This window comes from Panicum virgatum, chromosome 5N (genome assembly GCF_016808335.1).
Source record: "Panicum virgatum strain AP13 chromosome 5N, P.virgatum_v5, whole genome shotgun sequence".
Classification (NCBI taxonomy): domain Eukaryota; kingdom Viridiplantae; phylum Streptophyta; class Magnoliopsida; order Poales; family Poaceae; genus Panicum; species Panicum virgatum.
In genome coordinates, this window is record NC_053149.1 from 49,226,711 (window position 1) to 49,246,958 (window position 20,248).

Sequence of the window (20,248 nt, forward strand, 5' to 3'; positions counted from 1 at the left end):
TTGGAGGGTCAGCTAAAGACCCCCTTGGCAATTGCCTGATAGCAAGGAAGGTGATCATGAAGAAGTTGGATGATGATTGCAAGATGTACTGAAGACATGTCCTAGGAGCTTTGGCTGTTTTCGGTGTGTGTCCTGTTTTGTATCGTACTCTGCTTTAAAACTCTGTATCGACGCCTCAGCATTAGCCTGTCGTTGGGTAGTCTGGTGTTGCTGCGTGGCTGTCTCAGAATGTAAGGGTGCTGAAAACACGCTAAAACTATGTTGCTTTGTTCTCTTTTGAATGGAGCTGGGCAATCTTGCCTGTTATTCTAAAAACATAGTATTCACATGATTGAAAGTCGATTAATACATTTCATGAAGCCATTTAAACACAAACAGGGGGTCAGAGTAAGAATGACTTAGGGCATGAGCGATGTATATCATCATCACTCCTATAAGGGAGCACCTTTGTACTTGAGACTTGAGTTCATCTTCAGAGATATCTCCAATACATTTTCTCAGATGCTCATGCTTAGGTCACATACCCCCCCCCCCCCCCCCCCAACAAAACAAAAAAAAAAAGCAAATGCACTTCTGATTTTTATGGTCTACTTTGACCCCATTTTTTGTTATAATATATTTATAAACATACTAAAAGTTACTATATTTGTATGAATTTACAATCTCATCTACAATTCCAAACGACTGTACCTCAACAAGAATTCATGGTGGATGTGATAAAAGTAAATTGTGTTTATATATACTTTTTTCTATAAATTTGTTCAAATTTAGAGAAATTTAACTTAGAGTAAACTAAAATAAAAAAATACCCTCAGTCACCTCTCCTTGGCTATTACGCATAGTGTGAGATTTGCTGCCAACCTTCTCTCTCTGTCTATCTATCTATCTCTATCTCTCTCTACGCTGACCCCAACCTGCACTACTATTACCCTTCAAAAGTGAAGTCGCTGGCTAGCCCTTGGCACCGTACGTGGTAGCCCATTGACCGAATGAATTAGGCATTTATGACTTTATTAACCTTAATCACGCCATTGTTGCTCAGAAGAATTTGATTGTGACGGCATTGGTGCATCATATATACTGGCATGAACCAAATTTGTGTAAAGCAATAGCAAATCACGAAAGTGCAATTGAAACTATGCATAAACATAAATTTCCCACAGAAAAAGTCAGCACTTCTCGGTCAATTGATGAGGGAGAGATTTGCTTTGAAAATATAATTGTTTCATATATATAAATATAATAGCTCATGAGTTATGCAGGTCGATGTGTTCACTCAGCTGTGTGTTCGGGGCACTTTCTTTCACAAATGGTCCTTGTGCGCTACATTTCCCCATTTCCCACAAGAAATAGTAGAGTCCCTTGGTGCAGAGTATAGATGTCCAAACGTGCAGCCCGACCCGACACTGCACTAATACTATTTGGCACTGATACTATTCGGCACTACACTACTCGACACTAACCCTTAGTCGTGCCCAGGGTTCACCAAACCGTCGGTAACCGGTCCGGTTTGACCGGTAACCGGTCAAACCGGTCCGGACCGGTTCCGATTTGATCCGGTATGAAACCGGTCCAAATTCAAAATTTAAATTTGAATTAAAAAATGAAAAATTCTCAAAAAATTCCTAAAAATACTTCAAGATGCGACTAATCTAATGGTGTCAAATTTTCTCAAAAATTCATTCATTTAGTATAGTTTGCGGGGATTTGAAGTTAAACAAAAAAAACGTGCATACAAAAGTATACAAATACAATGTAAAAGTAGTACAAAAGAGGGTTGGAGGGTTCATTTAGACTAAAATATGTTATACAAACATTTATTTAGTATACTTTGCGGGCATTTGAATTTAAACCAAAAAAAATTGAATTTGACCGGTTACCGGTCAAACCGGCCGGTATACCGGTCTAACCGGCTGATATACCGGTACGAACCGGTTGAACTAGGAAGTTTGAATTTAAATTTGAATTTGTCCGGTTCCGACCGGTACCCGGCCAAACCGGACCGGTATACCGGAACCGGAGGCCGGCGGTTACCGGTCACCGGTCGGATTTTAAAACCCTGGTCGTGCCGTGCGGCACTGCGTGCTGACCACTCGGCCCAGACACTACACTATAGATATTTAACCGTGCGGTGTCGTGCCGGTGGCACGGTTAGCACGCCGTGCTAGTGCCGGCCCAGGCACTACCACCACAAAAAGGCTCAGGAGGACGAAAAGAGAAGGGGAGTCGAGCGGGAGGACAAGGTGTAGCACAGGAAGACTAAATGGCTCAGGACAATGACCATCGGCGGCCGGCGGCGCAGATCAGCGGCCGGAGCGGAAGAGGCGAGAGGTGAGCGTTAGAGGCGTCGTTCGTGGCATATATACGCTGGTCGCTGTAACGGGTCTTAAATGGGCTCCCGGTCCAGTAAACCTGTAAGGCTAACGACTAGTAGATCAGGTCTAACGGCTAATATCAAATAGGTACCGTGCCAGATCCGTACCGGCCCATTATCCGTATCGTGCCCGTGCCAGCACTGCGTGCTGGGATTACGGCCCACACACTACACTACGCCCGTGTCGTGCTGGCACTAACACTAAACCCACCGTGTCGTTCCATGTTCGTGTCGTGTTTTTAGTGCCGTTTTCCGTGCCGCCCATCTAACCCGGCCCATTTGGACATCTATAGTGCAGAGAATCTAGCACATTTCCACTGAAAACGACCCCGCTCATGCCGTTTTGCGCCGGGGACTAGCAAACTGACAACGGAAAATGCCGGCGACCCCATTGGCATTCCGGGGCATCATGTGTGTGCTTGGCGGCCGCGCCACATCGGCGGTAATCTCCTCGCGCGGACAGGAGCAAGATACAACGGCCGGGGGGAGGGCTAGAGTCCACGAGCTACCGATCTCAGGGACGACACCAAATCTGCTTCGAGCATTCATGCCCTTCTGGCCGGTTTCTCACGTTGTTCTTGCAGGGCCCAGCGGCTCCCAAGTACGCACAACGCGCGGGGTCCTTTCGCGCCAGCGACATGCCTGGAAGTTCCCGGAGCTGCAGATGCTAGCTGTTGCTGGCTGCTGCTACGTTGATCTACTGGCTCACGAGTCACGAACATCGTGCTGGTAAAAAGAAGAAAAAAGGTGAGGTGAAAACGAGGTGACTGGCTGGTCTGGTACTACTATACTGTTACAGGGACGTTCAGAAGCAAAGATTGCTACCATACCAGGTAAGTTCAGGGTTTCACAGGCGTGGTGGCTGTAGTTTGTGTGAACAGCACACGCGCACAGTGCTGTGTGTGCCTGTGTCTGCTACCTTTGTTGCCCAGTGTCCTCGCAAAATCCTTGGACGGGGCTACCCATGCCTGACTGAATTTATGGGGCGTGGATCGGAGCTCCACAGACGCTCAACAAGAAATACCTGCTGGCGGGCTGGCTGTTGAGTGTTCACCCCGTTAGCCCATCGCACACCACAGAGCTCGGTGAGCGGCCGGTGTCTCGCGCACCGCCGTCTCCATTCGTCCGTTTAAGAGACCTAGCTAGCTACGTACGCGAGCTCCCTCCCACTCTGCTTCTGCTCCTCCATCAGACACTCCTCGTGCGCATTGGTGCCTAGCTCGCACGACCATGAGGCTGCCGAGGAACCGTTGCTCCCCCTCGCTGGCGGCGCGGTGGTCCCTCGCGCTCCTGGCCGCCGTCCTCGGGGGCGGCGGCGGGCCGGCGGCGGCGCTCGGCTGCTACACGCGCATCTTCAGCTTCGGCGACTCGCTGACGGACACGGGCAACTACGTCCGCCTGACGGCCACGAGCCACAGCCCCTACGGCGCGCCGCCGTACGGGCGGACGTTCTTCGGCCGCCCCACCGGCCGCGCCAGCGACGGCCGCCTCGTCATCGACTTCATCGGTGAGCACACACACTGCCTGCCTGCCAGCGCTTGGCCCGAGCATGCATTTTCCTCTCTGTTTGGCACGCTGAACCTCAAAAGAAACGTCAGTGTCGACCCCGATCGAATTGCCATCCTGTTGTTCTTCAGTAATAAGGCAGCATGATGGGCGACCTTTACGGGTTGCCGAAATGCCCGGAGGTTACTGCTTTCTAATACAAGAAAGGGAACGGTTGTCGTCAGAACTCATTGCTGCCCTGCCGCGCTCAAATGAACGTGGTAAATGCCCTCTTTTTGGGAGGGGCAACTGAGCACAGCTGTTATAGAAAGCCATAGTAGAGTAAAACTCATGTAGTGCGCTGGGTGGGTGTCTGCAAGTGTACAAAGCAAATTCGATGGTAAACACGCTCTCGATTTGATTCTTCATCTAATGGAAGAGTCAATGGCAAATTTGATGGTAAACATGTTCTTGATTTGGTTTTCTCTATCTAATAGTATAGTAGTGTTCATATGAACTGGAACCCCTGAAACAACATGGTTTTATGATCTGAGTACGTGCCAGTCCAGTTCGCTTTTTTCTGGGCGAGTGCGTGCGTGGCGCTTTTATCTTACCTGAGTTCTGTCCCGTCCCCTAGTCCAGGCACAAGGCTGAGATGTAGCTGTACCAGTTGTAGCTGTACCGGTACGTGGACTCCTGCACTATAAATCCAGTGCTTAAGCCCCGGGGCCAAACAGGTGTATCACATTAAAGAGAACCTTACTATTTATAACCTAATTATAAAAAAAATTTATACAAATGGGTGCTATTTCACTTAAAGAGGCACTAGAAAGTCGTCAGGTTCTTCCTCCACAGGAGTCAGGGGAAAGGTTAGAAAAATGAAAATCGGTGCCGAGATCAGCTCGGCCCTGTACGTGCGTGCAAGCTTCTGCCATCCATGAACCTATCGCAAACCTGCAACTGCAAGCCATTGACCCGTGTGCTTTCCTGTAGACATCCCCAAAATGGCAGCAGTTTACCTGCCATTATTGCCCCTTTCTAATAGTCCGCGCCGCGCGCGCATTTTGAAGCGCATAGTAGTCACCGAAAGCGAAGGAGGCGGTCACCGAAAGCCATGGAATCGATCGCCGTGGCGCCGCCGCGAACTGCGTGCAGTCCATTCCATTCTCTATTCTACCGACGACGACGCACTGTAGCCAATGCAACGAACGAACTAACCGGACGCTCTCTCCTGTGTTGCATTGCCTGGTGCCGCCGCCGCCGCAGCGGAGGAGTTCGGGCTGGCGAACGTGACGGCGATCCAGACGGGCACGGCGCCGGCGGACTTCCGGAACGGCGCCAACTTCGCCATCATCTCGGCCACCGCCAACAACGGCACCTTCTTCGCGGGCAACGGCATGAACATCAACCCCTTCTCGCTCGACACGCAGATGCTCTGGTTCCGGACCCACCTCCGCGAGCTCGCGCAGGCCGCGGCGGCGGCGGGGCCGGGGCACCAGCGGAACGCCAGCACCGGCGCGCTGCTGGGCGGCGCGCTGGTGGCGCTGGGCGAGATCGGCGGGAACGACTACAACCTGGCCTTCCTGGGCGGCGTGCCGCGGGACACGGTGCGCGGCTTCGTGCCGGCCGTCGTGGGCAAGCTGGCGGCGGCCGTGGAGGAGCTCGTCGGCATGGGCGCGCGCGCGTTCGTGGTGCCCGGGAACCTGCCCTTCGGCTGCGCGCCGCTCTACCTGCGGCGGTTCGGCGGCGACCCCGGGTACTGGGACTACGACGCCTCGACGGGGTGCCTGGCCTGGTTCAACCGCTTCGCCGAGTACCACAACCGGGTGCTCACCAAGCAGCTGGACAGGCTCCGGCGGCGCCACCCGGGCGTCACCATCGTCTACGCCGACTGGTACGGCGCCATGATGAGCATCTTCCGAGCACCCCGGGAGCTAGGTACGTGCCGTGCCGCGCCGCGCCCCCTGCACATCAGACTCATTGCTCATCCGACCGAGCGACACCGCCCGCGGCACGGTCTGCCTGCCCTTCTGGCTCCGGTCGCGGCGACGGCGACGGCGCACCGGTCGGCGAGGCGAGACACCTCCTGTCGGAGTGTCTTGGCACGTACTAGTACACCAGGGCCCTGTTCCATTGGAAGCACTGCCAGGCAAGGCGAGCACAGGGACAGGGTTGTCCTTACTGGGGCGAGTTAGGCAGTTATGGCAAAAAGGCTCTGCGGAGTTGTGGCCACCACCAGCTCAGCTGCTGCACGTGCCAACAAAATTAGAGGAGCGTCTAGGCCATGTGGATGGGTTCACGTGCAGCTAGCAAGCCCCAAGAGCTAGTTGTTTTGGGCCTGGTACAGATCTTAATTGGGTCATGAACCAAATATTAGCACAGGACAACCAACATAATAGCTCTCATCTTTTTAAGGCCACCATAACGGTCATGATTTTTTTAAAAAAAAGATTAACGGTCCCAAACAAAGTGGAGTAGGAAACGGGAAACCACATGCCATGAATGACTGATGCTGTGACTGCTGGTGAATGGATGCGCCTGCAGGCTTCACGAACGCCCTGCGGAGTTGCTGCGGCAACCAGACGGTGCCGTGCGGCAAGCCCGGGTGCCGCGTCTGCGACGACCCGTCGACGTACGGGTCCTGGGACGGCACGCACCCGACGGAGGCGGTGTACAAGGTAATCGCCGACGGGGTGCTGCACGGACCGTACGCGTCCCCGGTCCCTCTCACCGAGACCTGCTGACAATCGAAGCAGACTTCTCTGTCTCCGGGTGGTCCGCTGATCCTTATTACAAGATCCATTGTTATTAAGCTGTAGAATGGTAACACATCGGAGTTACGTGTGTAGCTGCAATGACGTTACAGGCAACTTGGTCTCAGGGACAGGGTACAGTAAGCTAAGGTTGACAGATTTCACTAGAACAGAAGTGGTACAGTGAGAATTTGGGTTTGTAGCAGTACAAAGATTGATTGATGTGATCCATGACTCCGTGAGCGTTTGCGTCTGTAATATGTGTGTTTTTGGAGGGGCGAAAAGGTCGATACGATACCCAGAAACATCATGCTAATACTACATACGTTCAGAGTGAAGTTAGTGCTTGATGCCTGTTGCCTGTTGGGAGTGTCTCTGGGCTGCGATCACGGCATTTCCGTGAGCGATTGCGCGCTCCAGGATCCAGGCGCTTGTGGCGTGGCGTGTCCCCGCGATCCCCTTCCAACCTGCTCTGGCCCCTGCCTCTCAATCCAAACGCTGCCGCGATCCACATGACCCCGCACACCGCGCGCCGCGCAACGCAAACTTCCTCTGCCTCTTGCGCGCGGCGCGTATATATATGTGTGTGCTCGTGGCGCTCTGGAGGGAGCTGGCCGGCTGCTGCTTGATCGCGTGCGCCAGCCATGCCCATGCAAGGCCGCCTCCCCGTGCCCACGATGGAGTCGGAGCTGCGGGCGCTCGCGTGGGCGGCGCTGCTCACCCCGGCGTGCGCGGCGTACGCGCGGTTCGCCGCCCGCCGCCTCCGCCCGGGCCTGCCGCGCCTGGCCGCGCTCTCCCCGACGTTCCCGGTGTTCGCGTACCTGCCCTGCACGTTCGCCTCCCTCCACCTGCGCCTCTTCTCCACCTTCTTCCACACTTGGCTCGCCGTCAACAAGCTCGTGCTCCTCGCTCTTGACCGCGGTCCGCTCCACCCCGGCCTCCCGCTGCTGCCGTTCGTCCTCTGCGCCGGCCTCCCCATCAAGGTCCGCCTCGTGCAGAGCCGCCCGCCCGCCGGCAAGCAGCCGCCGCCGCCGCCGCCACCCGTCGCCGAGTTCCTCAGGCCCTGCTCCCGCAGCGCGCTGCTCCTCGGCTGCCTCGCCGCGGCGTACCCCTACACGGGGTGGCTCCCGCTCTACGCGCTCCACTACCTCTACTGCATCCAGATCTTCCTCACGCTCGACCTCGTGCTCTCCTCCGTCGCGCTCGCCTCCGCGGCGGTGCTGGGCGCCAGCATGGAGCGCCACTTCAGCGCGCCGCTAGCCGTCACGTCGCTCAACGACTTCTGGGGCCGGCAGTGGAACCTGATGGCCGTCGACCTCCTCCGCGCGTCGGCGTACGAGCCCGTGCGCGCGCGGTGGGGCCGGGACGCCGGCGTGCTGGCCGCGTTCCTCATGTCGGGCCTGCTCCACGAGCTCCTCTACTGGTACCTCACGCTGCGGCGGCCCACGGGCGAGATGCTGCTCTTCTTCATGTTCCAGGCCGCGTCCCAGATCGCCGAGCGCTGGGCCAGGGCGGCCGGGCTGTGGCGCCCGCCCAAGGCGGCGGCGTACCTCCTCGTCACCGTGTTCATGGTGGTCACCATCTCGGAGATGTTCTTCGGGCCGTTCGTGAGAGCCGGCACGGACGTGCGCCTCACGGAGGAGACCACGGCGCTGGTGGCCATGGTTTGGAGCACCGCGAAGCATCTGATCCGTCGTCCATCTGGAGTAGCTTCAAGCTAGAGGCCGGTAGGCAGGCCAGATTTCTTTTTGGGCCGTGCGCCGGATCGATTTATGGGCAGCTTAGTGGTTAAAATACTGACTGTATCGTTGTGTTTTACACGGTATAATAAGGAAGATTAAGTGATTATGGCCTGCGAATTTATTAATGTGAAACAGATTGGTCGCTGGAGCTGCACATCGCCGGCGCTGCAAAAAGTGGAACCATTGGCTGAAGACCCCACCCCCTCCTCTTGGACTGTCCGTTATTATTCGGCCCAATAGCTATTGTTAGGTATGGACTATTTGGTGTCTTTTTTTAATCCTACTAGCACTCTAGCAGATGCCCATGTGCAGCACGCACATATTTTAAAAATCCAGATAGTTATAGTAAAAGTTGACATGTGGCAATGATATATATTTTTAAAAAATAAACCTAGTAATGATGTCAGTTATAAGGCAATTACCCATAAAGGTAGTATGCAATCAAATCACACGGAGAAGGTAAACCTGGTATTTAACGGCAACAGATCAGCCTTGTTAACAAGAAGCATTGGCTCTTGTGTACATCAATTTCCTTTTACGTATGCCTAGTAGGATGTACGTGCGGCACACACATGTTTAAAGAATAATGTTACGAAAAAAAACAATCGCATTAAATTTTACTTGCAACAAGCATTTTTAAGAAACTATATATGATGACTTGGCCCAAAAGGTCAGCTTCGCTTTTGTTTGACAGGTGTAATATAAACAGGCCTCAATTTATCAGCAGGTGCTCCATTGGTCTCCTCTCAAGATTCTACAAGACTTTCCTTTTCAGTATCAGCATCACAATGTGAAACTGCTTCAGATAGGTCTGGAGGATTGAGCTTAGAATTTTGTCTGAATCAACGGCGGCCTTCTTCTTAGGCTTTGCAGCAATGGACTATGCCCCTTTCATTGTGGCCACATTTCAATTGATCAGTACATACTACATTTTCAGCACAGAAAGGTTGTTCGAGCTTATCTTATGTGGAAGGTAGTTTATGATTAGAGTCGTCAGTATGAGCTGGGACTGCAACATTGCCAATAACAGTACATCTAGTACCAATTATAGAAAGAACCATCTTTGCTCAGGACGGCTAACATCCTGATTCCCCAGTTTCCCTTTGATGGACCAGTAATGTTGTTTTTCCATTTCATATGCCACAATTTGGGTGTCCTCTTTGAAGGATTAAGAAATACTGTAGCTTTTCACTGCACACGCCTATCACCTTCTCAGCAAGTTCACAGGAAGGTAAAGAAGATTCCTGGAAACAAGATTAAACAGATTAGAATATGTAAATCGTTTCCTATCAATGTAAATTCCGAGAAGCACTACACAAAACCATGAAACAAGCTGAAAGATCATGAGACATATCTGCATATGCTTGAGACCTTAGTTTTTTATATCATTCAAACAGCAACGGTAGAAGACAGCCATTCCTCAGTCATTTTTCTTACATACAAGCCCACATTGCTAGCTTATTTTAACATATAAAATCTAATATCACATATTCAGATTGTTTAGTATCCCTACAACCAATAAAGATTAAATACCATGAACTATAACCCCGAGAAAAAAAATATAAATTTGGTTTGACCACAACTCATACATCATTCCAAAATCAAATATATTACGATACAAAAATAAGACTAAACCACACGTAAGGCCTGGCCAATAAAAGAACAACAAACCTGAGTCAAAATATGTAATACCGGAAATACCAAAAAGCTTTGCTTTCTTTAAAGCCCGTATAAGTATGTGCCAACTGATTTCGAGCACGCTGCAGTTGAAAATCAAATTAATGTGACATGGAGTGCCGCAATAGTACAAAAATCAGATGCAGCTGGACAAACCGATACTTAGCACCAAATGGGGAAAAAAAGATGGAATAGATATTTAGTTGCATAAACAGCTAACATAAATATTAATCTGTTCATACCGTCGAGATGTTCGTTGATTGAAGGAGCGCTGGTGCTGGGTGCACCATGTTCATCTGGTGCACCATGTTTGTCAGCTACGACACGAAAGAAAGATGATGTAGTTTTGAATGGGACAACAACAAACAACTACAGAAGACAACATTGGAAATAGTGGTCTACATTCTCCTTGTTGTGCGCATGACACTGCTTCCTCTTATACGCCTCACGCCGCTTCCTGTTCTTTTCCTCCCTTTGCTCATCTGTCATAGTGTCATCAAGGCAGCACGGGCTCTATCCCGTACTCTTCTACGATGACGGGCATCTTCAATTAAACTCGTGTCTGTATCAACAATATTTGCACCTTAGGAGGAGAAAAAACCATGCTGTGAATAAAGATCAATGGCAACTAAACGTCCACCGATGCAGGGCAGCAGCGACCAAGCAAAGCAGCCCGCCTGGTGACAATGATAGGCTTATAGAATATATATGATTAATAGAAGAAACGAACATATAGAAGATACAGATCACTCTCCTGAAAGAGATGCAAGTCACAATATCTCAGTCGACTGATCTTTACAGACCTATCCTATTTAGAACCAGAAATATCCACAGTCAAGTTCCACTGGCTTGTAAGAAAACGATCAGTAAATACACATGGAGCAGCCCTTCATTTATTTCATTATTTACCGAAATGAGAACAGGCGGGAGGGGCTACCTACTTGTTTGTGTCGAGGAAGTTTAAAGAAAACAGGCAGGATGGGCGCAATACTGCAATCAGAAGCTATCCTTCATCAAACAATTCATAAAGTTGTAATTAATTTGCTGGTGCCTTTTATAATATATACATGTCAGATTGATAAACTCTCTCAAAACAGATTCAGACTTTTCTTAATTATCCCAGCTGAAACGTATATATTGAATTTTTTTTCATGTGCACTCTAAAGCATGTAACTGGTTTTAAATTAATGACATAATTAGTTGAACAGTCCTTGTCCCATGTCATGTTTCAAAGATGAAGCATGTACTCCAGCATCTATTTAGGAAAGCCATGAAGAGGGCAAGGAATGGCGCGTCTATTGCGTGAAAACCGAACTGAATCTAAACTATCACATTCATGAATTTGCACCAAAAATGGAACTGAATCTAAACTATTCACCACACTGTGTCAATTAGCAGTCATGATAAAATTGGTAAACCAACAACAGAAGAACAAGTAGTATTACCTTGGTCAGGGCCGCGGTTGGAGTTGCAGGCTACCGCGCGGGTTCAAGCGGAGCAGTTCACCGTGGTCGGAGTACCACGCGGCCGACCAGGATCTGGCGGAGAAGAACTTTGCGGGGCAGTTCGGAGCGGCCGCAGATAGGGGCGGAGCCGAACCACGCGAAGCAGGTCGGCCGAGATCGGGCCGGAGCAATTCGGATGAGATCGGGGCGCGACCCGCGGCGGAGGAGACAGGCGTGGCGGTACGGGAGGCAGGGGCGCGCGGTGCGGCGGAGGAGGCAGGCGTGCGAACGCTGAAGATGGGCCAGTCCGCTTTCTAGGATCCAAATCCCCGCACGCCAATGGACCCCGTCCTATCCCCCGTCGGCCGGCGCGTGGCACCTCGCCGTAGGTGCGCTCCCCGCTCCACCACCCCTCGCCGCTGGCGCGCTCCCCGCTCCACCAGCCCGCGCCGGCCGCGGTCGCTTCTCTCCGCTGTTGGTGTGAGACGAGGAAGCCGCGGCGCGAGATGGGGGGATCCAGTTGCGGCCCCGTCCGCCGAGGCGGAGCAGGCGGCGTGCCGATGGGGTGGAAGGCGATGGAGGGGAGGAGCAGCGTTGCGGCCTGCGGAAGGGAGGAAGGCGATGGGGGGAGGGGGGGGGGGGGGGGGTTGCGGAGGTGGAAGGGCGGAATTGGGTGGGGTACGTGCGGGCGGGTAACTCTGGCGCGGTGAAAAAAATTTATAAGATTGGGTGGGATTTTTTTGACGTGGGATGATGAAAATCCGTTCACCAGGTTCTCCTGTCAAACTTTGTACTTTATTATACATGGGTCTCAAAGTGGTAGTTTGTGAGGTGAGTGGGTAAACTAATTTTGATACATGTTAATTTCAATTGTTTAGAAGATAGATTTCCTCCTCCTACCACGTTCGCATGCAAAGGTGTTTGAGCCACCTGCATGCGGTGTCCACATGCATGCAAACGAACGGACTTTTCTTTCTTTCTATTTCTTTTTTTATATTTATAATAATTTCCTTCGTATATTTTTTACTATTTATTTGCCATGCTCTTGGTAGATATTTTGTTTTCATTTTATTTTCTATATCTGCTAATATTTTCGTCCGTATTCTCTATTTTCTTTTTTTGATATCTCGATAAATATAATGATACTTAATGTTTCTTTCTTATAATTTATTAGGGTTTGCCCCTTATTCCCTATTTGATATTCTCATTTCATTCTTTTGTTTCTTACTTCCCCATTTTTTATTTAGTTAATGTTTTTATTTATTTAGTTTTTTCTCATTTCATATGAGTATATACTTGTAATTCTTTGTGTAAAATTATCTATCCGTGTGTATCTAATTTGTTCATAATATCAAATTATTTGTTCCTATTGTAGCCTAAATTGTTCGATGATGCCTACTCATTTGTTCACGATATCCATTTTTCATTATTTATCCTATACAATCAAATGTCCGTGATGTTTAATTTTTTATTCATAATAAATTACTATTTTGTTCGTCATGTTTAATTTTTGTTCATAGAAAATAATTATTTATTCCCGTATTCGAATTTAATTATTTAATATTAAAAATATTTTATAGAAAAATTAAGCAAATATAGACAAGTGTGGTCTTATTTTAAAGATCTTGTTGCTAGAAACTTAATAGTGCAATTGAAATTTAATTTTGATTCTTAGTTTAGGATCTATAACTTTTTTTAGGTTTGCGCTTGTATGCATGCATGATGATATCGTCAATTATGTCTTTACCTTGCATGCATATATGCAATCTCTATTCTTCCTGTAGTACCGTGGATTCGTAATCGTTCCTATAAAGCAAGCATGCTTGATATACATCCATACAATCGTTAAAGCGGAATTAGTTAATTGGGCACAAAACGGTCCAATTAACTCCGATCCTTCAGATGATAGGGATGGATTCCATCGCTTCTGGCTATGGCTAATCGCGCCCCAGATTGGTTATCCTGCACTTTTCCGATGAGGGTACTCCTAGCGCAGAAACAGAGCTTGCGAGGCGCACAGGCTCGGCTCGGCAAAAGGAAAAACAAGCTGAAAAGTTTGGTGGATGTACCTCGAGGTCTAAAGGAACAATAGAGAGGCAGCATGAGCTGGTTTCAGTGGAACTATTATGCAAGGGTCAATTGCAAAACTGCCCTTATTTTGAGCTGTAATTGCATGTTTGCTTCTATTTTTTTAACTTTGCATGTTTGCCCTTGGTTTTTGAAATCGAAGGCGTCGTCTGCCCCTGTTTCTTAACACCGTGAGCTGGACTTCAATAATGGTCCCAAAAAAAATTTCGCAAAGAAAAGAAAAAAGCGGAAAAGACTATACTACCCCCTATCCAAATCACACAACACTCCCCCCATGCACCCGTGACCCCTCTGTTTCCCGTGACCCACCCATTCGCACGCGGAGCGGGCGGCGCTAGGGTTAGGGGCGCGCGGCGTGCTGGCGGCGGCCGGCTGGCGGGTGCGGGGACGCGGCGTGCTGGCGGCGGCCGGCTGGCGGGTCCTCCTCCACTCATCCTATCCCCTCTCTCTCACTCTCTCCCTGGCAGCGGCGGGAGGCAGGTCGGCAGCAGGAGGGCGGCGAGAGGCAGGTCGGCAGCAGGAGAGCGGCAGGGGGAGGGCGCGCGCGCGGATCCCCTCATGGTGCGGATCTGGGCGTGAGGCTGCAGGGGGAGGGTGGCGCGGGTCCCCTCGCGGGTCGCGGCGCTGGGCAGAGCAGCGCTGTGCTGCAATCGGTGGCCGCAGATCCGGGCGGCCCCAAGGGCGGGCGGGTGCGGTGCCGCGACAGGGGGACCGGCGCCGGGCGGCCCCAGCGGCAGGCGGCCCCAGCAGCCAGCCGGTGACGGGCGCTGCGTGCCTGCGAGCCAACCAGGAGACCGACGCGATGACTCGGCGACCATGGAACAGCTTGGGTAAGTTTTTTCAACTTCATCCTTTCTGCAGTAGACAAATTAGGTTGTTTGATTAGATCTTTAGGATGAACTAGCTTATAGAACAAGCTCTGGTTTGTAGGACAAATGACAATCACATAAAACTTGTTGTTATGGTTCGGGCACATTGGAGCTTGCCGGATGGGGAACCAAAGACATATAGAAAGAGGGAAACATTGACTACAACTGTTGACCGCCATGACTATAGCTTGCTAAAGTTGTTAGATTTCATTGGTGAAAACTTTGTATGGGGTTCAAAGCAATACATTTCTTTGTGGCGGGCAGTGGAGGATGATTGTATTGAGATTACATCTGATGAACTGCTGTCCGAGTGGTTTGAGCTCAACAAAGACAAGGGGGAAGTCCATATTGTTGGTCAAATCAATGACTTTGAAGGGCCATTGCAGTTCTCACCGACCAAGCGCAGGCTTCACCCTAGTGTTCGGAACCTTCCGAGTACTGCACATATTGATTGTTCTTATGATACAAATGAGGTAGAGGCAGAGGAAGACCACCAACTGGGAGGGGGAGGGGTAGAGGTAGAGGTAGAGGTGCTTCAAGGCTTGCTGCTTTGCTTAATGTGTAGAAATGACCACCGCTTGGGATATGTAATAACTAGTCACTGATTTGTTGTGCATGTATGCCCTGGACATGTTCTTGGCATGTGCTGCCTTTATTTTGGTGTGCTTAGTTGTGATCGAGACATGAGAAACTTAATGTGGTTACTGTCAACTCTTGCATTATGATGCAAATATTATGCTTATATATTATCTGGATCTCTCTTCATGTATTGTCTGCAAAGTTAAAAAAATATTATGCTTATATATTGTCTGCAAATATTATGATTATATATTATCTGCAAAGTTAAAAAAAATATGAGCAAACGTGTAGTTATAGCTTAGAAGCATTTAACAAGGGCAAACGTGCAGTTACAGCTCAAGATAAAGGCAATTATGCAATTGACATGTAGGGCATTTCTGTCTTTTCAGCTTGTATTTAACACCGTTAGCTCTCCTTCACGGAACAAGGGCAACTGGAGTCTTTAGATTCAAAAAACAAGGGCAAACATGCAAAGTTAAAAAAATATGGGCAAACGTACAGTTACAGCTCAAAATAAGAGCAGTTTTGCAATTGACCCATTATGCAAGAGCATCTCCAGCGGCGGTGCCACAAGGCTCGCTGTCATTATCCTCCATGCTATCTTAATTCTTACCATATCGGGAAAAAACACGTCCGCTGGAAATTTGGCTAGTCGGTCGGAAATTTGGCAAACGCATCCCACGCGTATAGAAATAAATTCGCACTGGTACGGTACGGGTTACCCATTTCACTGGTCAGCACTCAGCAGCTGAGTGGGCCAATGGCCCAATATATGGAAGAAACGCCATATCAATTTTTTTCTGTTTTCTTTTCATTATTTTTCTTTTCTCTATTTAAATATATATGGAGTAATTGTGTGGATTATCGGTGCTATTGTGCATGTGACAAAATCCTGCTATAAAAATAATATCTGTTAAAGATATCGTGTATCAATCAAGTATAGATGGATGGGATATGGAGAGTGAGAGAGATTTGGTTAGTCTACTGGAGTGTATAAATATAGATATGAGAAATGAGATCTTAAGGAGTAACTAGCCAGATATACGGATATGGTATTTGTCTAGTCGCTGGAGATAGTTTTTTTTTTTGAGAACAGAGTTTTCATTAATTTCCAGCAAGAGTACAATCCGAAGCTGCTAGCATGACTAGCCAGTTCGGGATACAATCAATCCAAAAGAAAGCTCGTTCGGCGGCCGAGACTAAAGACGCACAAGCGTGCGCCACCGAATTCGCATCTCTACGAATCCATCTATTACTGAAACTAGCAAAACTCTTGCCTAGCTCTAATATGTCGAAGCATAGACCCCCAATAGAGGATGTAAACGGCTGCGGCCCCTGCAGAAAATTTGACAGAGCTTGACAATCAACTTCCAGAAGGATCTTGTTCAGCCCAAGCTCTGCCGCAAGCTCAAGCCCCTCCTTTGCTGCCAAGGCTTCCGCCGTCAAGGCATCAGGCACATCATCAAACCACCTTGCCGCTCCTCCAATCACCTTGCCCGAATGGTCACGGATGACTATACCAACACTGCCCGTACATGAACTTTGATCAAAACTCGCATCCGTGTTAACTTTAAACCATTTCGGTTCCGGTCTCTCCCACTTCGCCTTCAACACCTGTGCCTTCGGCATTGCCGGCTGCTTCAGCGAGATAAGATCCTCCATCAAATAAGAGATAAACCGAGTAGCAGAACCTGGTTCCCACACCTTCCTTCCGTGACGACGAGCGTTGCGGCCTGTCCATAGCGCCCAAGCTCCAGAGATGACCGTCGCCACAGTTGATGTTGGGCACACACTTGGATGGAGAATATCCGAGGCCCATGAGGCCGGGTGCAAATCAGGGACATTAACTCCCATAATCCTCTTGACCTCTCTCCAAAAGAGCTTCGCAAACGGGCAATCAAAGAAAATGTGAAATAACGATTCATCTTCACCTCCACACATCTCACATTGACTCTCCCTAGCCACATGTCTCCTCTTCAATTCCGACTTCGAGGGCAATGAATTGTTCAGCACTCGCCACCAGAAAACTCGTATCTTAGGTGGCACCTCAAGTTTCCAAAGAGAGCTCCAGGCATGATTGTCCTCTGATCCTGAGGCCTCCTTGGTTGTGTTCAGTGCCTTCTCCATCTGCTCTTGTTTCAACAATCTGTAGGCCGATCTAACCGAGTATACACCATGTTTCTCAAAAGCCCATGCCAGGACATCCGTCTCTGAGAAGGAACTAGGTTTGACTTTTAGCACCTCCCTCGCCTCCAGAAATAAGAATGATTTGTAGACTTCTTCTGTATTCCACATCCGAATACCTGGCAAGAATAACTCATGCACTCTCTCTACCCTTGCCCCCTGTAACCGAACCAAGGGCTTAAGAGTGCGCACACCAGGAATCTAGTTATCCTTCCATACACTGATATCACCCAGTCCAACCCTTTTGATCAGCCCCTGGGCAAGAACATCTCTCCCCAATAAAATTGATCTCCATGTGGCCGAGCAACGCCTTTTCTTGGTAGCCTAGAGGAAATCACAGTTTGGAAAATATTTCCCCTTCAGCACCTGGGCACATAGTGAGTCCGGCCTCATGATCAACCTCCAACCCTGCTTCCCAAGCATTGCCTTGTTGAAAAGAGCAAAATCTCGGAAACCCATTCCTCCATCCCTCTTTGACCTGGTTAGCTTCTCCCAGCGGATCCAGTGGATCTTGTGATTGTCAAGAGAGCTTCCCCACCAATAATTTGACACTGCCGAAGTAAGTTTCTTGCATACCGCAGGAGGCAACTTGAAACAGGACATAGAGTATGTGGGCACCGACTGCGCATTGGCCTTTAGTAAAAACTCTCTTGCCGCACAGCTCAAGCTCTTTTCAGCCCACCCCCCCCCCCCACCATACCGCGCACTCTTGCCGGCACATAATTGAACACATCAGCAGCGCCTCCCTCAGCAGTTGTGGGTAAACCCAAATAGCGCTCACCCAAAGCTTCAGTAGTAATACCAAGGCTTCCATGCACTTTACACTGCTGATCACAATTCGGACTGAAGAAGACGGCTGATTTAGCTTTGTTGACAAGTTGGCCCGACCCCCGATTATAGTTCTCAAGGATAGTCGCCACCCTGTCAGCACCCCTCTTCGAAGCCTGTGTGAAGATCAAGCAGTCATCAGCAAACAAAAGATGTGATATCCAAGGCGAGTATCTACTGACCCGCACGCCCCTTGAAACATACAGAGGACCAATGCTCTTGAGCATACAAGACAAGCCCTCTGAACAAAGCAAGAACAAGTACGGCGATATGGGGTCACCCTGCCGAATACCACGCGATGGTTTAAATTCCTCTGAAAAAACACCATTTACCCGGACCGAGAAGGAGACGGAAGTTACACACTTCATCACAAGCGAGCACCAAGACTCAGGGAACCCCAGCGCCCTCATGATACTCTCCAAATAGTGCCATTCCACTCGGTCATAGGCTTTTGCCATATCTAGCTTAACTGCACATCCTCCAGTTTTTCCTTTCTTGTTCCTCAGGTAGTGGATGCATTCATACGCAATCAACACATTATTAGTAATCAGCCGACCGGGTACAAAGGCACTTTGTTCAGTTGAAATCACCTCATCCAAGACTAACCGAAGACAATTTGCCATAGTCTTGGAACACAATTTATAGAGGACATTACATAAAGAAATAGGTCGGTATTGTGATAAATTCTGTGGGTTACACACCTTCGGAATGAGAACAAGTAGAGTCTTGTTCACCTCCTCAGGAAGCTCGCCCCCATTCAGGAAACCCAACACCGCCGCCACCACACTAGGCCTCACCAAGTTCCAATGTGTCTGAAAAAAACCCGGCGTTAAAACCATCAACCCCCGGAGCCTTGCTCGGTGCCATCTGGAAGAGAGCAGTCTCCACCTCCTCTTCAGTAAACGGCCTTGTGAGCGAATCACACATTTCAGGTGTGACCTTCCTCGGCACATGAGCACAAATAAGCTCCGGTTGCAGAGCATCTTGCGCTATGAACAAGTGTTGATATAAGTCACACGTTAACCTCTCCAAATCTTCTTGTTTAGTAAATACCCGGCCATCCTCAGCTGTTAGCTGTTTGATGCGGTTGGTTCTTCCTCTTGCCCTCGCTTTGGCCTAGAAAAATTCTGTATTCCGATCACCCTCTCTCAGCCAAGAAATACGCGAACGTTGTCGTTCCATTGTTTCTTCTCTAGCAAGGACATCTGACAACATTGCCATAATCTCCCTCTCCTTGACTGTAGGCCCTCGGTACAGAGTACTCCCCCTCTCCTCCTCTAGTTCTTTCCTGAGCTGCTTGATTTGCTTCTTAACCGATCCAAAAACCTCATGATCCCAAGATTTTAAGGATGCTTGCAAAGAAGTAAGGGCTCTCGCAGCTGCAGAGAGATCAGCAGGTCCAGGACCCGGATTCCAGGAACTATTAACAAAATCGGTATACTCACCATGGGATTTCCACATGTTCTCATACCTGAACGGTTTGGGTTGTTTCCGACTCCAGCGGTCAGACGTCTCCCGCTGTCTCACCTCCACGAGAAGACCAGCATGGTCCGATTCCGCGAGCGGTAGATGGAACACTTCAGAGTCCCCCAGCTTGGCCATGAACCTATTGTCTCCCAGAGCACGGTCCAACAGAGCCTTAACATTTCGGTCTCCTTCCTGGCGATTATCCCAAGTGAAAGGGAGGCCATGGAAACCTAGGTCAGTGAAACCACAATCATTTACTGCATCCTGGAAAGCAGCCACTTGCCACTGTTCCCTCTCATTGACACCAAATTGTTCTTCAACCAACAGTACCTCGTTAAAGTCCCCTACACAAAGCCAAGGGACCGACGATTGTGCTCGGAGGAATCTCATCAAGTACCAACTTTCTTTTCGCCGTTCGCGTCTAGGTTCCCCATAGAAACCTGTAAGCCTCAGCTGCGAAATTCTCAACCGGTCACACGACAACATGACGTCAATGTGCGACCTCGACTTGCTTACCTCAGCCACCGTGACATCATGGTGCCGCAGCAGCGCTAGACCACCACTTAAGCCTTCCGACTTGACGATGATGGCATTCAGAAAACCAAGGTCACGCTTCAAGCCAAGAGCACGTTCCTCCCCCATCTTTGTTTCCATCAAGAACAACACACTGGGTCTCCTCTCCTCCACCAGGTGGCGGAGTTCCTGAACTGCCTCGGGCCGCCCGCAGCCCTGGCAGTTCACACTGAGAAGATTCATG

The 20,248-nt window shown here is 49.6% G+C and overlaps 2 protein-coding genes and 1 long non-coding RNA gene across 8 annotated transcripts; 2 read left to right on the plus strand and 1 right to left on the minus strand.

The window, feature by feature from the left end:
* Positions 1–3,375: 3,375 nt before the first annotated feature.
* LOC120671998 (GDSL esterase/lipase At1g28600-like) lies at positions 3,376–6,962 on the plus strand. Of its 2 annotated transcripts, XM_039952280.1 has the most exons (3): positions 3,383–3,881; positions 5,126–5,797; positions 6,404–6,962. In XM_039952280.1, the coding sequence occupies exons 1-3, from the start codon at positions 3,605–3,607 to the stop codon at positions 6,601–6,603; spliced, it is 1,149 nt and encodes a 382-aa protein (XP_039808214.1). In that variant the 5' UTR covers positions 3,383–3,604; the 3' UTR covers positions 6,604–6,962. The 2 variants fall into 2 exon arrangements, with proteins under 2 accessions (XP_039808213.1, XP_039808214.1); XM_039952279.1 differs by having other exon boundaries at positions 3,376–3,881; positions 5,126–6,962.
* Positions 6,963–7,152: 190 nt separating this feature from the next.
* LOC120671999 (probable long-chain-alcohol O-fatty-acyltransferase 5) lies at positions 7,153–10,045 on the plus strand. The gene has a single exon (XM_039952281.1). It carries the CDS (start codon positions 7,257–7,259, stop codon positions 8,331–8,333), a length of 1,077 nt encoding a protein of 358 aa, XP_039808215.1. The 5' UTR covers positions 7,153–7,256; the 3' UTR covers positions 8,334–10,045.
* Positions 10,046–10,599: 554 nt separating this feature from the next.
* On the minus strand, positions 10,600–12,108 carry LOC120672001. Of its 5 annotated transcripts, none has more exons than XR_005673931.1 (3): positions 11,477–12,108; positions 10,973–11,021; positions 10,600–10,875 (listed from the first exon to the last, which is right to left on the minus strand). It is a non-coding gene; the product is annotated as an uncharacterized LOC120672001 (long non-coding RNA). The 5 variants fall into 5 exon arrangements; XR_005673930.1 differs by having other exon boundaries at positions 10,600–10,879; XR_005673929.1 differs by having other exon boundaries at positions 10,973–11,034.
* Positions 12,109–20,248: the final 8,140 nt, after the last annotated feature.